This window comes from Eschscholzia californica, unplaced genomic scaffold (genome assembly GCF_041429995.1).
Source record: "Eschscholzia californica isolate CP2 unplaced genomic scaffold, dmEscCali1.0.p SCAF_3, whole genome shotgun sequence".
NCBI classification, from domain to species: Eukaryota; Viridiplantae; Streptophyta; class Magnoliopsida; order Ranunculales; family Papaveraceae; genus Eschscholzia; species Eschscholzia californica.
Genome location: NW_028238420.1, coordinates 31,957,773 through 31,981,761, shown reverse-complemented (window position 1 = coordinate 31,981,761; position 23,989 = coordinate 31,957,773). Strand labels below are relative to the sequence as shown.

The 23,989-nt window shown below is 38.1% G+C and overlaps 1 protein-coding gene across 1 annotated transcript; it reads left to right on the top strand.

The window, feature by feature from the left end:
- The first annotated feature begins 20,284 nt into the window (after positions 1 to 20,284).
- Positions 20,285 to 22,214, top strand: LOC147549554 (F-box protein At5g07610-like). The gene has a single exon (XM_086669418.1). The coding sequence runs from the start codon at positions 20,511 to 20,513 to the stop codon at positions 21,747 to 21,749; it is 1,239 nt and encodes a 412-aa protein (XP_086525544.1). The 5' UTR covers positions 20,285 to 20,510; the 3' UTR covers positions 21,750 to 22,214.
- Positions 22,215 to 23,989: the final 1,775 nt, after the last annotated feature.

Below are 23,989 nucleotides of genomic sequence, written 5' to 3'. Positions count from 1 at the left end.
AGGGCAGATGTGAGGACTAACAGAGAACAACCCTTATTAACCGAAAATTTAACATGTTAAAAATGGACCATCTATTTCTTATTTCTTGCCAAATTTTTCATTTTACAAATTCTCCATCGTTCTAATTATCATTCTAATTTTAGAGATACAACTTTTTTCATGAATATGGACTACAATTTACGTTACACATTACATGACATTGATACATCATCAAGATGTGATAAACATGATAACCACCGAAATTAAATTAGGAATGAAAGAGGTCAAAATCCAACAACATATTAAAGAGGTCTAAAGCCCGACAAACTTATTATTTATACCTTTAATAACCCAAATTCAATAATCATGGATTCTACTTCTTATAGGAAACGAACCTGAGACCTCCAGGATTTTGGAATTTATGTCAACACAATCAACCACTAGGGGAACCACATGTTCACATCTAATTATCATTCTTGTTGTTTACTTTTGGACCTTTGGCTTATATTTCAAATGAGTCATGCTTCGTTTCATAAATTTTCACATTTTAGACCTAAGACCCATTTTTCCTAATACTAATTAATCTTTTTACCTATGTGCTAATGGGGCTGTCGAAATATGTTAAAAAATCACACGGAGAACTTGCATTTACATTTGCTTCAAGGTTGTAAAAAATATTAATGCTTAGATTAAGTGAGCTATGCATATGTGTTAGTACTAAAAGTTCGCGGAAGTTATCGAACCTATCTTAGAAATTGATCCGACTATGAAAATTAATCGAAAAGCTAAGTCAAGAAACTAAATATGCAAAACAGAATTAACGAGGTTCGGCTTAAAGCCTACGTCCTCGGGCGAACAAGAAAAACTTTACTGAAGGATAGATGAAGACGACTCACACAACCCGCAAGTTCGTCCCAAGATGGTACCGTATAGAAATTAACCTTCTATACTATATCTTCGACGACCAAGAAATTAAACACCGCTAAAAAACGATGAATAAAATTTCTCTCTCACTTGCTCTCACTCTATGTTGAATAGTTGTTGTGTTTGTGTCGACGTTAATGATTGCTCAAACCTCCTATATATATATATATATATATATATATACATCCACCGACTAAGAATAGGAAGTTAACCGACTCCAATCTTTGAGTCCAACTAGTAAAAGGACTTTCACCCAACCGACTCTCACAATAAGGAATCTCACCCAACCGACTCTCACAATTCTCCACCTCGTACGCAATTTGATATACTTCAAATTTTGGACGAACACCTGCTTCTTGTAACTTCATCCGACTGCACCATATGACCATGGCTGCCTACGTACCCTTTTACAGGATCAAGCTTATCGTAGTTCAACCAACCCTTCACATAAAATTTACCTTGTCGTCATTACGCCCTTTCGGGCAACTTAACACGAGCCGATTTGTAGCAATTCCAAGCAATGCTGAAACTTGCTACACGTCACCACTTTAGTCAACATTCCGCGGGATTCTCATCTGTGTTAATCTTCATGAGAGAAACACCACCTTCCTCTACGACATCTCAGACGAAGTGATATCTGACATCGATATGGTTAGTACGAGCACGATGAACCTGATTCTTCGCCAAGTAGATCGCACTTTGACTATCACACCATACATCTACGCACTCATGCTTAATCCCTAGATCATCCAGAAGACCCCACAACCACAATGCTTCCTTCACACCCTCGGCCATAACCATATACTCGACCTCCGTAGTAGATAACGCAACTGTAGATTGTAACATCGATCGCCAACTAACTGGAGCACCATGTACCCTAAATACATAACTTGTAGTAGATCGTCTTCTATCTAGATCGCCAGCATAATCCGAGTCAACATAACCGCTTACTTGACATGTGTCTCCACCAAAGCACAAACCCGTATCAATGGTACCCTTCAAGTACCTCAAGACCCACTTCACAGCTTCCCAATGTGTCTTCCCCGGGTTTGCCATAAACCTACTAACCACACTGACCGCTTGTGAAATATCCGGACGAGTACACACCATAGCGTACATCAAACTGCCAACTGCACTAGCATACGGTACACGATTCATATGATCCTTCTCCACCGTAGTAGTAGGAGATTGTCTTCCCGAGAGCCTGAAGTGTGGTGCCAAGGGTGTTGACACCGCCTTCGCATTCTGCATCCCGAACCGAGAAACTACTTGTTCGATGTAACCTTTTTCTGACTCAAGTATAGCTTCTTACTTGACCGCTCTCTCTTAATCTCCATTGCCAGTATCTTCTTTGCAGCGCCCATGTCTTTCATCTCAAACTCTTGACTGAGTTGAGATTTTAACTTATCTATCTCCACTATGCTTCGAGAAGCAATAAGCATGTCATCCACAACAATCATAGTCACTTCTGCGAAAACCATGCTTTAGCATGAAAAAAATCAAATTGTTTATACCATTGGCGTGGGGATTGTTCCAATCCGTAAAGAGACTTCCTCAAACGACATACTTGATTTTCTTTACCCTCAACCTTGTATCCTTCAGGTTGAGACATAGAAATTTCTTCTTCTAGATCTCCGTGCAAGAAGGCGATTTTAACATCGAGTTGTTGACGCTCAAGATCACTGTGAGCAACAATACTCAATAGCACCCGTATAAAAGTATGTTTCACTACCGGGGAGAAAATCTCATTGTAGTCGACCCCTTCTTTCTGTGCATAATCCTTGGCCACTAGTCTTGCCTTATACCTTGTACCCTTGATCTCGAAAGAATCCTCTTTCTTCTTGTACACCAATTTACAACCAATAATAGACTTACCTTCGGGCAATGGGACAACCTCCCATGTCTTGTTCTTGTGAAGAGACTCCATCTCTTCTTGCATAGCAACTAACCAACTCCCTATTTCCTCCGCGGTAATAGCTTGTTTGAAAGTGACCGGCTCGTCGTCTTCTACCGAGAGTGCATATTCAACCACATTTGCCTGCCCGTAATGCCTAAGAGGTTTGTCTGACCCTAACCTCTGTACCGGCTTATATAACCGTTTCGGCCTAGTGTGTACCGAAACATCCTGCTGCTGTTGTTGTAAAACTTGTGTACCCTCCCCTTGAACCTCCTCATGATCGGGTTCATCAATTTCCTCATCCGGAGTACTATCCTGATGCTCCACCTAATCATGATTCCTAGAAACCCGTTAGTCTTCGGCTTTTACTTCCACTACTTGAGCTTTAGTAGACCCAACATCACCGCAACTAGGCACCGTAGCTTTCTCCACTACAATAGATGACTCATCAAACACCACATCTCTGCTGATTACAAACTTCTTGTCTTTCGTACACCATACCCGATAACCCTTGACTCCTGTAGCATATCCTAAGAAAATTGTCTTCTTTGCTCTATTATCAAGTTTGTTACCTTTAACATGGTAACAGGCCGTACAACCGAAAACCCTAAGTCTCCCGCAATCTGCATGTGCACCTGACCCCAGCTCGTAAGGTATGCCGCCATCTAAAGAAGAATGTGGAGACCTGTTCACAATATAACAAGTTGTAGCAATAGATTCTGCCCACCATTCTACGCCTAATCCCGAATTGGAGCGCATACATCTAGCCTTCTCAAGTAGTGTACGGTTCAATCTCTCTGCGACTCCATTCTGCTGAGGTGTGTTTACTATTGTCCAGTGCCTCACAATGCCTTCCTGATTACAAAACTCCTTGAATGCCCCATCCGTGTACTCGGTCCCATTATCCGATCTTAACGTCTTCAGCTTTCAACCAGTTTTGTTCTCAACCATTGCTTTCCACATCGAGAACGTGTTGAATACTTCATTCTTATGCTTCAGAAAATAAATCCAGACAAATATCGAATGATCATCAACGAATGTAACAAAATACCTGGAACCACCCTTGTAAGCTAACTTTGCCAGTCCCCAGACATCGGTATATACGTAGTCTAATACCTCTTTGCTCCTGTGCTTGCTTGAAGAGAACGTCACCCTGTGTGCCTTCCCGAACACACAATCCTCACAAAATTCCATGCAAGGCTTCTTCATGTCCTTCAACAAGCCTTTCCCGCAAATCAAAGATAAACCCTTTTCCGACATATGCTCAAGGCGCATATGCCAAAGCCTCGTACAAGCCGTTGGATCGCTTCCACTAAACACCGCTAAAAAACAATGAATATTATTTCTCTCTTACTTACTCCCACTCTATGTTGAATAGTTGTTGTGTTTGTGTTGATGTTAATGATTGCTCAAACCTCCTATATATATATACATCCACCGACTAAGAATAGGAAGTTAGCCGACTCCAATCTTTGAGTCCAATTAGTAAAAGGAGTCTCACCCAACCGACTCTCATAATAAGGAATCTCACCCAACCGACTCTCACAATATGTGATTGTGGTTGTTGTTGTCTTTGAAAGAGTCTCTGCTACTGAACTAAAGTTAGAATTTGTAGGTTATATTTTTGCAACTTAATTTCGTTCTGTCTTTGCAGTAGTTGCATTACCTGCTTCTGAACAATGTCTACCGCTTTGAATTGAAGTTTCGGTTTCTTGTTATTGGGATAAAGGTTCTGTTATTGCAAGTTGTAAAATTTGGTCACATGTTTGGCATAAATTATTTCAACTTAGGTCGCAAAATCATCAAATAGTAGATAATGATATGCAAGGATCAAACACCTATAATTAAACAGGAAAGTTGACTTGATTAATCCAAATATATCTTACATAATTAATTCATTGTCAATCAAATCTTGGCCTACCTTCTACTATGAAAAGTATAGTTCTTCAAAACAGTAGCGAAGCCAGGATTTTTCTTATGTGGGGGCACATTTAAGTTAAAAAAAAAAATACAAATTCATATGTTATAAGAAAATGATTTTTATTAATTAATAAAATTTTTAAATCGTTGCATAATAACTTCGTTACTTATGGTATCAAGTAAAAAATATTTATTCTATCCAGATAAATTTTAAAATGTTTTGGAACTGAGAGAAAAAAAAAGTTTTGACTGAAACAAGTTAAAATGACATAAATTTCAGTTTCATTGAAATAAAGATGAAAATAGAAAAGAAAAATCATGATCTATCTTCTTTTGATGTCAGGACCAATAAAAAAGATGAGAACATGACTTTGTGAAGAAAAAAATGACTAGCCAACTGCCCCTTGGTTGGAGTGGTAAGAGGTACAATCTTTCAGCTAGAGATCAAGGGTTCGAGACACACGCTGAACAATTCAAAAAAAGAAAAGAAAAAATGACTAGATTATAGTTTTTGGATTCTTATTTATGTCCTATTTGGGTTGGAATTAGGATTCAAGTTAGTTTATATGAAAAAAAATATTAGTATAGGCTGATGGAATGGAATTCTTTTCTTATTTTTCTTAGTCGATAAATAATTTTAAAGTTAAAGTAAAAATAATGTTCCTTGGTTGATAGGGTGAGTGGATGTGTTGGGGGCAATTAGTTTGTTTAAAACAACAAAATAAATTTTAAATACATTCACCAATTTTGACATATACACACATAAAGGTAATTTTCGTTTAAGTTACAAGAAAGATGTGAGTGTTATAACAAAAATGGTGAGTGTTTTTAATGTTTCCCTTGAAAACAATGGAGGGTCATAAGAATCAATGACCCTCAAAAAGACGGGTGGGCCATGGGCCATTTGAATTGTTAATTTTGTAATTGAGTTAATTCCTATGTGGTCCCCTACTTTATGACCAGCTTCCTTTATGGCCCCTTTTTTTTCGTAAATTCAAATATGACCCCCTATTTTCAGATAAATGTCATTACTACCCTTCTTAATTCTAAATTTAAAACAATAAAACAATTATTTCCACCTCACCCCTCTCTCTCTCTCCACCTCATCTCTCCCTACACCTCACCCCTCTCTCTCTCTCTCTCCAATTCACCTCTCTCTCTCCTACTCACCCCTTTCTTCTCCGGCAAGGTGGCCGGTCGGAAAATTTTCCGGCCGGCCACCTTCAAACTTAAAAAAACAATAAAAAATTTCTCTCTCCTCTCTCTCTCTAAATTTTTTTTTTTTTTAAAATCTCTCCACTCTCTCTCTCTCTTAAACTCCGGCGAAGGGAAACCCCCTTCGCCGGAGTTTAAGAGAGAGGGAGAGTGGAGATATTTTTCGAAAAAAAAAAAAGTTTTAGAGAGAGAGAAGAGAGAGGAATTTTTTTTTCTTTTAAGTTTGAAGGTGGCCGACCGGAAAATTTTCCGGCCGGCCACCTTGCCGGAGAAGAAAGGGGTGAATAGGAGAGAGAGAGGAGAGTTGGAGAGAGAGAGGAGAGTTGGAGAGAGAGAGAGGTGAATTAGAGAGAGAGATGAGGTGTAGGGAGAGATGAGGTGGAGAGAGAGAGAGAGGGGTGAGGTGGAAATAATTTTTTTTATTTGTTTTAAATTTAGAATTAAGAAGGGTAGTAATGACATTTATCTAAAAATAGGGGGCCATATTTGAATTTACGAAAAAAAGGGGGCCATAAAGGAAGCTGGTCACAAAGTAGGGGGCCATATAGGAATTAACTCTTTGTAATTAATGATGACCAACAGTTTTGTTAGACTGCGTATTGCCCCTTAACAAAATTAATTTGTTAGAAAGACACTAAAGGCACCTCTATGCATAAAGGAGTTCACATTAGGGGTGTGGGGGCCTATGCCCCCACGGGCCCCTATGTGGACCCGCCCCTGCTTCAAAACCACTAGGAAGCAATTAGTTACCAGACTACCTGTAAAGTGATATATGAAATAATTATCATCATATCCATTTTTACAAACAAACCTTGTTCTTGTCAAAGAAATAAATCGATTAAACTGAAACGTAAGTACTTTTTGTGTTTCCAGACCACACCCCTTTTTCCTTATAATTATATCAAAATTGACAAGACACATTCCCACATGTGTATATATCATCTGGTTGTTGTTTTTTGTTGATGTTGCTTTTCATTGATGTTGCTTGCCATTTCTCAATAGTCATAGAAAAATGAACAGATAATGTAAGTGTTTCAAAATTCATGAGTTATAATATTTGCAACGCACGAACAAAGTTACTGAATCTTCACATACCCAACAAATCTATGAATAAATGTGAATCCAGAAGAATCTCAAATGAGGTTACAAGCCATGTTTATCTCCATGCTCTTCTTTTACTACTTATGAGAAGGAAGGAAATCCCTACCAGAAAGAGAGAAAAAAGTTTTCTGTCCTGAAGCACCGGAAACAAACTATTTTGAAACATGAAAAGAAAACAAAGAAACTGGACCCACTTTCTTAGATGAATTGCTTTGTAATTGTCATGATGGTCCCGGAATAGAAGGCCCAACAAATGTTGAGGTTTTTCCTTTTGAGAATTGGTGGTGTCTACTAATGTTGTTACCGGAATCTCAAACATCACATGTCTAACATTAGTATCCCAGGATCGCATGCATACACTAATAATCAACTAAGAGTTAGAGATTTACCTTAATCGCTAGTTTTCCCTCGAACCTTTCCAATCGCTTTGAGAAGACCAAGAGCTCCAATTGTAGCTCCTCTACTTGGGACTCCGAATGGTCTACTTAATCTCCCACCTTGTAAGCTAGCTAGAACTCCAATGGTAGTTTGATAATAAGAAGAGCAACTTCTTTTTTATTTGACTAGTTGATAGCTTTTGGGAATTAGCTCACTTTCTCTTCTCTATTTAATGTTGTAGAGTAAGAAAGCTCTTAGATAAATTCCACACCTTGTTCACTGCCTTAAGGGTCATTATATAGAACTCTAATAAGAGTTCTACTCAAATTTGGTTTCCTAAAAGACCCGTTTGAATAAGATTAAGGAAATAGTCGAAAATAGAAACTAGTTGCTATTTTCTCAATTCCTTGATGAGGGGACGTCCAAACCCGGCCAAAATTAGCAGACCTAACCTTCCCTATTAGGGGAACCTACCCTCCAATTTTCAGTCCAATCCGAGCCCAAAAAAAGTCCCTTTTTGGCTCTAGGCCCAAAACCCCTCTTTTGAGCCTTCTGTGCTATCTTTGCCCAAACTTCTTTTGGGCCTATAAGACATATTTATGGGACTCTCCCATGATTATATATCTCATTTCCACTAGTCATATCATCCGATTAAATAGCCATTCTTATGTGTAACCCGTTGTAGGATCCGATCGAAGTTAGCCGCGAATTACTTTGTAATTCGAGGATCGTAGTTGGTTTCTAGCTAAACACTACGACCCTTAAATCAACCGGACTTGATGATCTTCTTCATCAATTGTCCTATCCGACAAATTTCTCGCATTGCATTCTTGGTTGAAAGACATCTCCTTCATACTCCCACTTGTACTTAGAACAAGTGCAATGCTCGATTCTCGTGTCAATTTGTATCTCATCTGATACGTCACGTCTTTCAGACTTTCTTGATGCCGAGGACAAGTATTTTCAGTTGCTACTCATCAAGCGACACTGATACACTTTTACCTAATGTAATTAGGATGACACAATTCATTCTCGCACTCCCACTTAACTTCATGTCTATCATGTCCTTCCCAGTATCCGCCTTTATAAACTCCTTTTACGGCGCGACGTTTAACGTAACCAAAGTCGGACATTCCTTATATAAGATGAGTGGAGCACTCAGATTTTGAGGAATCTCTCCAATTTTGCCAATAAGAAGTGTTTGACGTGCATCACGAGTGATGTACTTCTCATTTGAGGTTTATCCAGTGTATAATCCCCATTACACACCCACATAGTCGTGCCGAAGATTCCTATTCCTATAGCCTATGAAACTGCGCTATCTCATCGACCTCACGTGCTAGTCTTCCTTAGTCATTGTTGTCCATGTAACGACCTGGACTAGGGAGATGATAATAAATATTTCAAGTTCACTTAATAGGATTTCATTTATCAGATCACGTATCTGACAAACCTATTCGGAATGTTCTATTATCTGTGGGATGTCGTTTAAATACTAAACCAAATTTAGACGACCGTGAAATAACTAGTTTATTTCTGATAACGAGAGTTTGTAAATTTGAGCCTCTTCCATAAAACTCCTTTTAACCACTCAATTTACTTGTCAAGGTTTATTAAAAATATACCTCATGCCTTAGACTTGTGTATGAGTCTCATACTTTGTCTTAGGTGACAGTTTAGTTTGACTACGTACGGATGTAGTCGTTTAAACTTTGCCAATTATTAATTAATTTGAAGATCGCTTTCTTCAACCTTGATAATTTCTAGTAATCTTTACTAGTATTAAGGTTTTATTTCTTCTGTAGAATTTGCAACGGTTTCTGGATAGAAACACTCTCAGCCTACTTCCCTTCCATGTCTAGATATTTGCACCCTGTCGAAGTAAGGAACCATGGCATATATGTTTGGAACAGATTCCATTTTGAGAGATTTGAAAAAACACTATCTCGTTGAAGGGTTCTTTACATTTGCCCTTTCTCAACGCATTTCTTTAGACAAAGACTCCGTTTTTTCCTCTTTTCGGATGGTAAATATTTCTCAGAACATGGAGTGTGAATCAAACCCATGTTTGAATTGAAATTGAGATATTGATGCAACTTCATGTTTTTGATTTGATCTTACCTTATACTTATTACTTAAGTAAGTAATGCTAATTATTAGATGCTTGAACTCAATTGAAGATATGATTCATTAATTAACTACTTTCCCTATTTATCTAACTTATTGAATTGCTAAACTTCAATGTTAGGTTGAAGCTATTTTCCTAGCTTTTCCAATTTGACCAAATTTATTAGCCCCATCTTAGCAAACATTTGAATAATCAATACTATATATTGGAGTTTATGTTTGGAACTTATCCGATTTTGGAATTAAGTATTCAACTCCAGCATCAAATCCCTATTGTGTTTTATTACTTGAAGTTAGATCATCCTCTCATCATTTACATTCCGATATTTTGTACCCATTTCTATTAACTATATAAGGATCGTTGTTGTGTAGTGTGTATATTAAACATCACTTTATTTCGCCTACTAATACTTAAATAAGATCCGTCAGCTCTGCTTGCTGATAAATTTCTAAGGGAGATTTTAAAAGGCCTCCCCGTTTTTGTTAAAAGGCCTCCCCATGGTTTCGTTGACTTAGTAAAAAACCTTTGACTTAGCTTGGTTAAAGGGCCCCCCTCTTTGAATGGGTGAAAAAAACCCCCTTTAAAGGTGTATTTCACCCACATTTTCTCTCCATCATTTGACCATGCCACATCATCATCTTCTCCGGCAGGGTCGCCGGCCGGCCAAACTTCCGCGAATGATTTTTCGTGTAGGATATGACAATGTATTTTGTTGTGATATAAACAAAATGAGCTTCAAGAAACTTCCTGATATAGAACCAAACCCGGATGCACAGAGGTACGGTGATCCATTTCCATATCACTGGTCTTATGCTCATCAATATATTGAGTCACTAACTTCGGTTTAATAGTTAACCACTGCTTGACAACCCCTTCATGTTTATGTGTCTCTCTTGGGTTTCTTTCAAGACTTACTCGTATATTTAGATATTGTCCTTTTAGTTCATACTTTTCTTATTTTGTCTTTCTACTAAATGCATGTGAAAGAAGTATATGCAAAGAATCACTTTGCAGGAGATCATGCTCTTCACTCATATGTATGATGGATTTAATCAGAAGCTTGTCATTGGAAAAGCTGCTATTTGAAGTTCTCCCATTGCTGAAAACCCTCTATTCAGATCACTTGAGATTTTTGCACATGTCTATGGAGGAAGGTGGGCAGGTGTTTTCGATCTTAATTTGTGAAGAAACTTATATATCTAGTTTTTTTTTTTTGTAACTATCTAAAGTTGTTGGGGATTAGAATATTATAGTTAGGTTATTGGTGGTTAATTATTCCCCTTGCTCATCTATCCTTGTAATTTCTTCAAGAAGTATTTAGTACTAAAGAAACTTTTCATGCTTTAGGTATTCATTTGATATGTGAGTTCATGCTTGAGCTTTTCTTTGAATTCATTGTGTTTACATTGAATTTACTACCATCTTGAGGGTGTTTCTCTATCATAGGGGTAGGTCATATTCGCAAAAAAATCACATAATTTAAATATATGATATTTGGACCTTTTTTCGGTGACCTTCTTTTGTGTTATTAACTTGATTGGAATGTTTTTTTGAATTTTTCAGCGTGTCTCAAACCCATGACCTCCAAGTTGGAAAACTATACCTCTTACCACTCCGACCAAGGGTTGTTGACTAACTTGATTGGAATGTTTATCTGGGACATATAGTTGAACATCTTTGCAGGCTCTATGAGCCTTGGGTATAATAACTGAGGGAATCTGTTAGACACCATTTTTTGTCTAGCCCCATCCTTGTGACTGGCAACCCCAAAAAAAAAGATTGACGGAAGCTTTAAGGGGCACACAAGGATAGCTCACACCAATAAGGAAAACCCAATTGAGACTTTTATGAATGGCTTGATTTTACGCTTTCTTATCTTTCACGTACGATCAGTCTGATTTACAAAGAGGACTGAATTTTCGTCTCCTCTGTCAAATACAGGGGCATGCTCCGTCTATTAGTGGGGCACATGGCATCAACTTACACCACCACCTCCATTTTAATCACCATATTTATTCGTCCCCTCCCTTTCTCCTCTCTTCCCCGCTATCTCTCTTCTCTTTTTCCTCTAGCTTGTTTGAAACATAAGTAAGATATAATTGTGATATATGTAAGCGTAATTGGATCAGGCGAGTAGTGTCTGCCTTAGACATTGGGTTCCACAAACTATACCAATTAAGAATGATCTCCGTAAATTGGTTTTTTTCCCACACGTGATGACTTGGCTAACCCGACCTTTGTTTTGTATAGCTGACACCAACTGTACTAAATTACCTCATCATCAAGTGTGTTAGACTTGCAGCCTCCTAGACCGCATTAACATCTCACTATTGTATATATACACGTTTTTAAATGTGGAAACTTGTAGAACTTAAAAATTTCATACAGGCGGTTCAGGATGTGATTTACCTATATGTTAAGATTACTTATCCTAAAATGTTAAGATTATAGAACTACATGTGCCCATTGGATACGGGGTATACCCTCGTTCACCTATAAAATAGGTAAGCGGTTGTCCAGCCCATGGCAAGAAGCCCTCGTGAAAGAACATGGACCTTTATAATGTTGTTCTCTGGTTATTAATCGATAAGTCGATTTCTCTCTGTCTTGGCTTAATTTAGACAGAGTTTCCTTTCTCTAACTTATAGAGAGATAAACTAATAAGGAATAATGATTAATCAATATTCCTTCTTTCGGACTAACCGAGATAGGTGTTAATGTAGTCGAGGCAAGAATAAATTCTCTTTCCTTAAGACATTTTACACCCCCGTAACAATACCAAACGTTAGGGTGAATGCCTTCGGGATACAACGACTAACCTTTCAGAATTTTAAGATGGTACTTCTATATTCTGAAAGCGGACGAACCTTTGTCAGTATTATGAGCTCTTGGACTAATGCGGATGATCTTCTAGATACTTCTGAAATTCAAATTTCACTCGAGACTTCTTTCTTCCTTTTCCAGATATTCTAGTCTAACCAGAACCTCTAGAAAATACTTCTTTAATTAGATATTCTAGGCTAACCAGAACCTCTAATTGTTAGAAGGGAAGAGAAGAAGAGAATGAATTGAATTGATGAAAAATGAAGTGGGTTTGATGGGTTTATATAGGAATTGAATAGGTGTATAGTGTCTTTTGGGTTAAAGAACACAATTGTTCGGAACCAGGGGCTATAACTGAATATAAGAGGGTCGGTTCATCTTGGGCCATCAGATCGCGCTTGAAAAACTCGGCCAGAATCTGATCCGTCAGATCATACCGAATCTGTCCCACAGATGAATAACCGACCGTTAGATGTAGCCTTACGCGTGCCCGAACACGGAGTGAACGCTAGATGTCGGATCTGGCGCAAACCCGCGCGATGAACGCTGGCCGTTCAGATTTGAGCGCGTCCTCTTCGCGCAAATGCCCCTCAACTTGACTTGTCCTTTTTGACAATTTAGTACCTATTTCAACCGTTCTTCGTTCAAACTTTAACCTTGAATTTCTCATTCATCCGGAATCGGATTTGAGTGATTCTTGGCTCTAAATTGAAGAGCTCGACGAGACGAACGCAATGGCGCGTTCCGTTTCTGAGTTTGACGAGTCGGCTCGAGCCAAAATAGGCTCCGATTCCAACAATCCCCCACATGAATGAAAATTTGAGGTTTTATGCTATGATATATGCAGACATACTATACTGACAGACTGACACTGACAGAGCTCATAAGCGGAACTTCGCTGCATCGGAAGAAGGTAGTCTTTCGACTTTGAACCTTTCCTAGTGAATAACTACAAGGTCTACAAGGACGGCAGTGAACTTATCGTCTTGAACTGAGTCCTGGAAATTGTAAACCTGAATAGCTATCACACAGCTAATCCCTTACCGACTTAGGTTCTCGGTTGTGTTCATTTCGGCCCTGAACATTCCCGATTTCGTGTGTGCTTTAGAGAAGTCGGCCTAGACGACCTTCCCATAGAACCGGCATCAATTCACACACATATAGGTTATCCGTAATAAGGTATCCTGCTATACCTCACGTTAGAATCAAGTTCTAAGTTTTCGGATTCATTAAAAGCTTAATGCTTAACCTCTCAATGCAGGTAACACTGTTGTCATCCTAGGAATGGGTAAGAGATAGAGATCTCTTACAGTGTTACTGTCGAGTCAGGATATAGCTTCAGTTGCCCTTTGAACCTAGATCGTGGGATCTCCAGTCATCTAGGTAGGGTTTCACCATGCCTTTACTCATTTACTTTAGGCGTTAGCCCCATTCCCCTTGATGATGCAACTACTAACTCTCTAGATAACCCTTTTGTAAATGGATCCGCTAGGTTATCTTTGGATCTTATATAATTTATAGTTATGATCCCTTCAGAGAGAAGTTGCTTAACGGTATTATGTCTCCGACGAATGTGTCGAGACTTACCGTTGTACATCTTGCTTTGTGCCAGTGCAATCGCTGCTTGGTTATCGCAGTGTATGTTGATTGCAGGCACCGGCTTTGGCCATATTGGAATATCTTCAAGGAATTGTCGCAGCCATTCTGCTTCTTCCCTTGCTTTATCTAGAGCAATGAATTCTGAATCCATTGTTGATCGAGCAATGCACGTTTGCTTCGAAGATTTCCAAGATATGGCAGCCCCTCCAAGTGTAAACACATATCCACTGGTTGACTTAGTGTCGTCGGTATCTGATATCCAATTTGCATCTGCATATCCCTCTAAGACTGCGGGATATGTGGTATAATGGAGTCCGTACTCCTTCGTCTTTCTTAGATACCGTAACACTCTCGTTATGGCGTTCCAATGTGTGTTATTCGGGTTACTCGTAAATCTACTTAGCTTACTGACTGAGTAGGCTATGTCTGGTCGAGTACAGTTCATTAGGTACATTAGACTTCCAATAATCCGAGAGTACTCTAATTGTCTTACTGCATTCCCTGTATTCTTCATTAAGTGAATACTTGGATCTATCGGAGTGTTCGCCATTTTTAGGTCATCTTTGCTGAATTTTTCTAAGATTTTCTCAACGTAATGTGTTTGAGATAAACTTATCCCTTCAGCCGTCTTGGAAACCTTAATTCCAAGAATGACCTCTGCTTTCCCTAAATCTTTCATATCGAAAGTTTTCGAAAGCATCTTTTTAGTTGTATTAATGACATCTAAATTAGTTCCCATAATTAACATGTCATCTACATACAAACATAGAATAACACATCCTTTAGCAGTTACCTTTGTATAGACACATTTATCACATTCGTTGATCTTGAATCCGTTTGATAATAATGTGTCATCAAACTTTAAGTGCCACTGCTTTGGAGCTTGCTTTAGCCCATATAGTGATTTCACTAACCTACACACTTTCTTTTCTTGGCCCGGAGCTATGAACCCTTCTGGTTGGTTCATATATATCTCTTCTTCGAGTTGTCCGTTTAAGAAAGCGGTTTTCACATCCATCTGATGAATTTCTAGATTATATAAGGATGCTATAGCTACTAACACTCTTATTGAGGTGATTCGACTAACTGGAGAATAGGTGTCGAAGTAATCTAACCCTTCTTTTTGTCGGAATCCCTTTGCGACAAGTCTTGCTTTGTACTTGTCTATAGATCCATCGAGTTTCAATTTTCTTTTGAAAATCCATTTGCAGCCTAGAGGCTTGCAACCTGGTGGGAGGTCTACTAGCTCCCATGTATGATTTTGCATGATGGATTCTATTTCACTATTAACAGCTTCTTTCCAGAATGGAGCTTCTGGAGTAGCCATTGCTTCTGTGAAAGTTTGAGGTTCATTTTCTACCATATAGGTTAGAAAATCAGGACCAAATGTCTTAGCTTTCTTTGTCCTTTTGCCTCTTCGAGGTTCGAGTGTTGTTTCCTCGATTTCCATATCATCTTCTTTAGATGTTTCTAGATTTTCCTCTTCCTCATCTCTTACACGTTTTCTACTTTCAGATGAGACTTCTGAATTCTGTTTGAAAGGAAAGATGTGTTCAAAGAACTTAGCATCTCTCGATTCCAGAATGGTGTTTACGTGTATATCTTCGATTTCAGACTTCTGTACTAGAAATCTATAGGCGCCACTATTTATTGCGGGCCCTATGTATACACAGTCCACAGTTTTAGGTCCTATCTTGACCCGTTTAGTAGGAGGAACTAATACCTTTGCTAGGCACCCCCACACTTTCGTGTATTTAAAAGATGGCATCCTCCCTTTCCATAATTCATATGGAATTTTACCGGTTTTTCTATGGGGTAACTTATTTAATAAGTGATTCGCCGATAATATCGCCTCCCCCCACAAGTTCTGAGGTAAACCAGAACTGATTAAGAAAGCGTTCATCATTTCTTTTAATGTTCTGTTTTTCGGCTCTGCTACACCATTTTGTTGAGGTGTATAAGGAGCCGTAGTTTGATGAACTATACCATTCTTCGCACATATCTCGGCGAAAGGAGATTCATACTCTCCACCTCGATCACTTCTCAAAGTCTTAATCTTTTTATTAAGTTGAGTTTCCACTTCGGTTTTATAAAGCTCGAACTTATCGATTGCTTCATCCTTACTCCTTAGTAAGTAAACATAACAAAACCGAGTGGAGTCATCGATAAAGGTGATGAAGTACTTTTTACCACCTCTGGTTTGAACCATCTTTAAGTCACAAATATCACTGTGAATTAAGTCTAGAGGTTCTGTGTCTCGTTCTATTGATTTGAATGATGTCTTAGTCATCTTTGATTCTACACATGTTTGACATGTTTGTTTTGAATCAATTTCGACTTTCGGAATTAACTCTAAGTTCATTAATTTCTTTAATGACTTGTTATTCACATGTCCTAGTCTTTCATGCCAAATATTAAAGGACTCAGCAATATAAACGGAATTATTAATTTTATTAATAATAGACGCCTTTGGCGTTACAGAGGTTACATTTAGTTTAAATAACCCCCCCACATAAGTAGCCCTTCCCAACATACATCCCATTCTTAGACAAGACGAAGTTGTTTGACTCAAAGACTAGTTTGAACCCATTCTTACTTAGAAGAGAACCAGAAACCAGATTCTTTCGGATATCTGGAGCATGAAGTACATCGTTCAAAGTTACTTCCTTTCCTGAAGTGAACTTTAGTATGATCTTCCCTTTTCCTCTGACCTGGGTGGTTGAGTCGTTTCCCATGAACAGGGTTTCTCCTTCACTTATTTCGTTATAAGAGGAGAAGAGGCCTTTGTCACCACAAATGTGACGAGTTGCTCCGGTGTCGACCCACCACTCTCTCTGGTTGTTAACCAGGTTGACTTCAGATACCACTGCACAGAGGTTCAAGTTCTGAAGTTTCTCAGTCACTTCTTCGGCTTCAGTAACCATAGCACATAGATTCTGAGTTTCGGTATCTTCTATCAGCGAGGCTTGGTCATTCGGCTTCTTATGTCTTTTGCCGGTTTTGGAACGACAATCCTTTGCCATATGGCCTCGTTTGCCACAGTTGTAGCATTGGCCGAACCTCGTCTTTTTCTTCGGCTTTCCTCCGTCTTTAGACAGATGCTTACGCTTCTTACTTGGACCAGTCTCTACGACGTTCACATTCGAGAGTCTTTCAGAGTTCTTCTCGGCAGTGCGACTGTCCTCTTCGATTCGAAGCTTTAGGATGAGTTCTTCAAGGCTCATATCCTTATTCTTGTGGCGGAGATAATTTTTGAAGTCTTTCCTCCCCGTGGGTAATTTTTCAATCAGAGCTCGGACCTGGAAAGGTTCATTCGTTATCATGTTCTCTGCCTGTAGTTCCTGTAGGAGACTCTGCAGTTCCTGGACTTGGGTCATAACTGGTTTTGAATCAGTCATCTTGTAGTCCAAGAATCGTCCTACGATGAACTTTTTGACACCCGCCTTTTCAGTCTTATACTTATTGATAAGGGTGTCCCACAGTTGTTTAGACGTTTCTATAACCGAATATAGATTATAGAGTCCGTCATCTAAACTGTTCAGGATATAGTTCTTGCACAAGAAGTCTTCTTGTTTCCATGCATCTATTTCAGCAGTACGTTGTGCCTCATCCTCTATTTCTGCATGGGTGGGTCTCTCTTCGGTTAAGTATTTAACCAGACCCAATGTCGTTAGGTAGAACATCATCTTCAACTTCCATCGGTTGAAGTCAGTTCCCTTGAACTTCTCTGGTTTTTCCCCATTGTTTGTGTTAGGCGGAATAACTCGTAGAGTGGTTCTTGTTCGTGCCATTTCCTTTTCTGAAACACACAGAAAGTATACCAAATTAATATCTTATAACCAGAGAAATAATCGCTATAAAATGTCTTAAGATTGTTGTTCTCTGGTTATTAATCGATAAGTCGATTTCTCTCTGTCTTGGCTTAATTTAGACAGAGTTTCCTTTCTCTGACTTATAGAGAGATAAACTAATAAGGAATAATGATTAATCAATATTCCTTCTTTCGGACTAACCGAGATAGGTGTTAATGTAGTCGAGGCAAGAATAAATTCTCTTTCCTTAAGACATTTTACACCCCCGTAACAGTACCAAACGTTAGGGTGAATGCCTTCGGGATACAACGACTAACCTTTCAGAATTTTAAGATGGTACTTCTATATTCTGAAAGCGGACGAACCTTTGTCAGTATTATGAGCTCTTGGACTAATGCGGATGATCTTCTAGATGCTTCTGAAATTCAAATTTCACTCGAGACTTCTTTCTTCCTTTTCCAGATATTCTAGTCTAACCAGAACCTCTAGAAAATACTTCTTTAATTAGATATTCTAGGCTAACCAGAACCTCTAATTGTTAGAAGGGAAGAGAAGAAGAGAATGAATGGAATTGATGAAAAATGAAGTGAGTTTGATGGGTTTATATAGGAATTGAATAGGTGTATAGTGTCTTTTGGGTTAAAGAACACAATTGTTCGGAACCAGGGGCTATAACTGAATATAAGAGGGTCGGTTCATCTTGGGCCATCAGATCGCGCTTGAAAAACTCGGCCAGAATCTGATCCGTCAGATCATACCGAATCTGTCCCACAGATGAATAACCGACCGTTAGATGTAGCCTTACGCGTGCCCGAACACGGAGTGAACGCCAGATGTCGGATCTGGCGCAAACCCGCGCGATGAACGCTGGCCGTTCAGATTTGAGCGCGTCCTCTTCGCGCAAATGCCCCTCAACTTGACTTGTCCTTTTTGACAATTTAGTACCTATTTCAACCGTTCTTCGTTCAAACTTTAACCTTGAATTTCTCATTCATCCGGAATCGGATTTGAGTGATTCTTGGCTCTAAATTGAAGAGCTCGACGAGACGAACGCAATGGCGCGTTCCGTTTCTGAGTTTGACGAGTCGGCTCGAGCCAAAATAGGCTCTGATTCTTGGCTCTATATGTTAAGATTACTTATCCTAAAATGTTAAGATTATAGAACTACATGTGCCCATTGGATACGGGGTATACCCTCGTTCACCTATAAAATAGGTAAGCGGTTGTCCAGCCCATGGCAAGAAGCCCTCGTGAAAGAACATGGACCTTTATAGTAGTATGCCAGATTTAATTCAGATAAATAAATATGTAAAAAAATCAATTAATCACCTAATAGAGTTTGATGACAAGTATCTATTGAAAATCATTGAATGAGTTGTGAAGTTATATAAAGAGTAAATCTAATAATACTTGTCCATACCGAATGTTTATTGGGTATGAAATGTAGATGCAGACCCGTATAAATGGTTCTGGTTCAGTTCGAGGACCGAATCGATAAACCACTACTCATTGACATCTTTACCCTTTACCCATATGGGCAATGCTACGGCCGACAAAAAATGGTCCAACAAGACAATTTTGCACCATTAGTCATTAACATCATCAATTTACCTTGTTCAGGTTCTTGGGGACACTTTATGTTGTACCAAATTCAGTCAGGTCAATAACTGTTAGTCCAGTCGGTAATGCATTTACTCTAAATTTCAGACGTCTCATATTCAATTCACACTAGAGTAAAAATTTGAAATTTTTAAACTTGAATCATTAAAAGCATAAATAATGGTTTACTTTGTTCTACAAAAGTAGTTAATGAATCTAATGTAATCATTTTTTTAATATATTGATTAAAATGGTCATTCCAAAGGCATTGGGTTGTGATAACTACGATAACTGCCGAATTACTATTGACCCACAGAAACAACTTTTATTTATACCAAAATTTAATATTCCTAGATTTTCACTTCTACAAAATCGAATCTAGAACCATTGCATTGCGAAGTAAATGCGCTTACTAACTGGACTAACAGTTGTTGGTCAAGTAACCACCTTATTAGAAGAAAATGGACCAAACAGTATTTTTCTTGCCGATGTATATCAGATTTTTAGCCCTACTAGTACATTAATATATCAACCTAGGAATTTCAATTCCTCAGATCTTGTTCTGATTTAGACGTTCAACTAGAAACATTGATGAAAAACTTCAATGAGAGAAATCTGATGAGCAATATACAAGAAATAATTTTGACATTTAAATTAAAAAATCAATTAATCACCTAGCAGAGTTGGATAGCAAGTACTTATTTGTGAGTTTAACAAAAAAAAAAAAAGTACTTATTTGTGGTGAAATCATATTAGATTAAGCCATTAAGGTATCCAATAATACTTGTTGATACTAAATGCTTATCCAGCATGGAATGGATATTCAGAACCCAATATTAATGGTTCTGGTTCAGCTCCAGAACCGAATGGATAAACCACTACCCATTGACATCTTTGCACTTTACCCATAATACTCATAAACCTTTAAACCCTCGACTCTCTGTCTCTCTCTATGATCAGGGTTATACAGAAGATACTTGGTCTAGAAAGAGAGGTATGTGAGTTCCCCTTTCTAGCTTTCTTCATGAGCATCTTCTGTGTATTTTATCTTTGAATTTCAGGTTAGTACCTCTGTGGCTCTGTTTCTTGTTTATCAAGTATTATCTCTCTTTCTTTTTTATCTTTCATTAAGATAATGGAGTTGTCTACTAAGATTTCATCATCTTCATCAATAGTAGCAAGTAATGTTGATCTCCTTACTCAAATACTGATTCGTCTACCTGGGAAACCCCTCTTTGTATTTAAATCTGTTTCAAAAGATTGGTACTCACTTATCTCCAATCCAACTTTCATTACCAACCATTTCATCTTTAGAAAAACCCTTCCCACCTCTCTTATTTTCTTGCAAATGCCTTGTTACAGTCATATCAATTTTGTGAAGGGAGGAGCTGTCAACGGCAGCAACAGCTTGACTGACTTCACTCCCTTCAATGCCTTACCTTTTGGTAACAGAGGTATGTTTGTAAAATCAAGGATTTCAAGATCTGTTAATGGTCTTCTTCTCTGTTTGAGTTCTCCCAATCTCTATCATTGGCATGAACATCTTGAGTTTTACATCTTTAATCCCACCACTAAACAATACAAAATCCTTCCTCCTCTTTCATCTACACGTATAGAAACTTATTATGGTTCAATTGAAATGAGATATGAGGGCACAACTTGTATGGCTAGCCTAGCTTTTGATCCACTTATATCACCACATTATCAAGTTGTCTTTATTGCAATAAAAGAATCCAATCCACATTTATGTTATATTGAAATTTATTCTTCGAAAACATCGTCTTGGAGGGTTTGCGAAACACCTTTCCACGGGTATGAACATACATTTATTATAGCTGGTGTATTCTGGAACGGTAACTTGCATTGGATAAGCAGTTTGGTAGATGAATCTCGTTCTCTTTATTTCGATCTAGAGCAAGAACTAGTAAAGAAAATGCCTATGCCTCCGATTCTTTCCGGAGAGTATCAAGGGAGGATTGGGTACTTTGGGGAGTGTAAAGGTCATATGTATCTTGTTAGAGTATGCAATGACCGTAACACGCTTCTTGATGTCTTTGAAATGGAGACTCATTACATAGGGTGGAATTTTAAATATCATATAAATCTTGAATCATTGACTACTTCTTATCCGGGTATAGTTGGGTTCAATGGTTTCACTGTCTTTCTTGTTGAAGAGGAGAATGAAGAAGAACGATCTCCGCGAATGATTTTTCGTGTAGGATATGACAATGTCTTTTGTTGTGATATCAACAAAATGAGCTTCAAAAAACTTCCTAATATAGAACCCAACCCGGAGGCAGAGAGTTACGATGATCCGTTTCCATATCACTGGTCTCATGCTCATCAATATATTGAGTCACTAACTTCTGTTTAATAGTTAACCACTGCTTGACTACCCACCCCTTCATGTTGATGTGTCTCTCTTGGGTTTCTTTGAAGACTTCCTCGTATATTTAGTTATTGTCCTTTTAGTTCATACCTTTCTTGTTTTTTGTCTTGCTACTAAATGCGTATGAAAGAAGTATATGCGAAGAATCACTTGGCAGGAATCAAGACCATGCTCTTCACTCATATGTATGATGGATTTAATTAGAAGCTTGGCATTAGAAAAACTGCTATTTGAAGTTGTCCGAAGGTGGTTTCTATCTTAATTTGTGAAGATACTTATATCTAGTTTTTTGTTTGAACTATCTAAAGTTGATTGGTGATTAGAGAATATTATAGTTTTGTGGAGTAGTGGTTATTCCTCTTGCTCTTCTATCCTTGTAATGTCTTCAAGAAGTATTTACTACTAAAGAAGCTTTTCATGCTTTAGTTATTCATTTGATATGTTTGTTCATGCTTGAGCTTTCCTTGACTTCATTCTGTTTACATAGAAATTACCATCATTGAGGGTATTTCTCTATCATAAGTAGGCTATCTTCGCTAAAATTCACATAATTTTAATAAATGATACTCGTTGATATTTGAACCTTTTTCAACAAACCTTCTTTAATGTTATTAATCTGATTTCTTTTTATCTCTGCTATTTGTTCTGAATTAATTTGATTTCTGGATGTAGCCGGTATCTTTGTTCTGAGTTGAACATCCTTGCAGGCTCTATGAGCCTTGTGTATAGTAACTGAAGGGAATCTCTTTAGGGCACCACTTTTTGTCTATAGCCCCATCCCTTCCTCTGAATGGCTTGATTCTACCTCTCTTCCTCCATCTTCACCACCACTCCAACCACCACCACCACCCGCACTCTGACCACCACCTCTACCAATGTAGTGCATTCTAAAGGATGTGCCTCCTTTACAGAATAAAGGAAGACTTGTCAACCATATTTTCTTGCATGGGTTATATCCTCCAAATGCTCCCTGTAAACTTTGGGGAGGTGACTAATTCCTTTATTCGACTTAAGTTTGTGTACGATGTGTGAACTCCTTTCTTAGCTATACTCAACCTTATCTTCACTGATGAAGACAAGGTAATCAAATTTAGTAATAAAATTATCCTGGAGCTATTTGCAAAAGGATGCAAAATCTGCGGAGTAATGGATCATCCCATTACTCAATGTCTACCCTTGACTGCCCAAGCCGAGGAAAACTATGTCCTGCTCCCATGGAGATTTACTCCAATAAACACAAGGCCTTATCTTTAGACCACTTTCAGGTCAGAACTCAGCTTTGTGGATGCCTCATTCAACTGAGCCAACTGAATTCCAAATGTTCATGCTCTGGCACTCTACGCAGATTCACTTCTGCCAACTACAAGCCTCAACATTGAACCAGAGGTTCATGATGGTGATTAGGCTGGATCAATTTGATGAAGGCGAAGGTTAGGGTTTTGTAAAGAAATGAGAGGGGGTGAAAATATTGCTTGCCAACGTTATGCGAGAAACTCTGAATTTGGTTGGTGTACGTTTTATCTGAGCGACCCATAAAAATTCTTTTGTCTCCTTAACTTTTTTGAGTGATTGAGTTTTCTAGAGAGGAAAGGGAAATTTAAATGTACTCACCATTTTAGTTATGTGCATTCACAACTAAAGTATTTTCTGTTGAAGTAAAAAAACGGTGAGTGCCGCGGGTAAAAATGACAAGTGAAATTCTATAGTAGCACATATCTCAATTTTGGTATCCCCGATTGTATAGGCACTCTAAATAATACTTCCTTCCAAATTCTCTCTACATCAAGCCCATCTACTTAATAAAGAAGAAGATGGAAAAAAAATGAAAAAAATAAAATAAATAACACATAGAAAAAATGACAAACAAAAGAGGAAAAAATAAGAACAACAAATGGAGAACAATAATAAAAGAACAACAAAACGAAGAAATCCAACTACAACTAAAATTTCAGAGGACAGATAGATGAGGATCTTAAAGAGAAAGATAAAAAGAAAATTTAACAGGAGTTTGAGAGAATAGAAGATAGATATTGGTTGCCTCTAGCAGGCTTAACAGAGTACACTCTTTGGGTGAAATGAAACCTGTTTTATCAACATTTCTATGTTGTACTCAATCTTTTGTATGTACTCTGGATACGAACCTGGAATAAATTGAAAGTAGACAAACATACCTTTCCAAAAATATAAGAATCATACCGAGATTCTTCATATATCAATATCAGATG

Bases quoted from the DNA above. Each gene is read 5' to 3' on its own strand.
- LOC147549554 (XM_086669418.1), top strand. From the start codon at position 20,511: ATGGAGTTGTCTACTAAGATTTCATCATCTTCATCAATAGTAGCAAGT.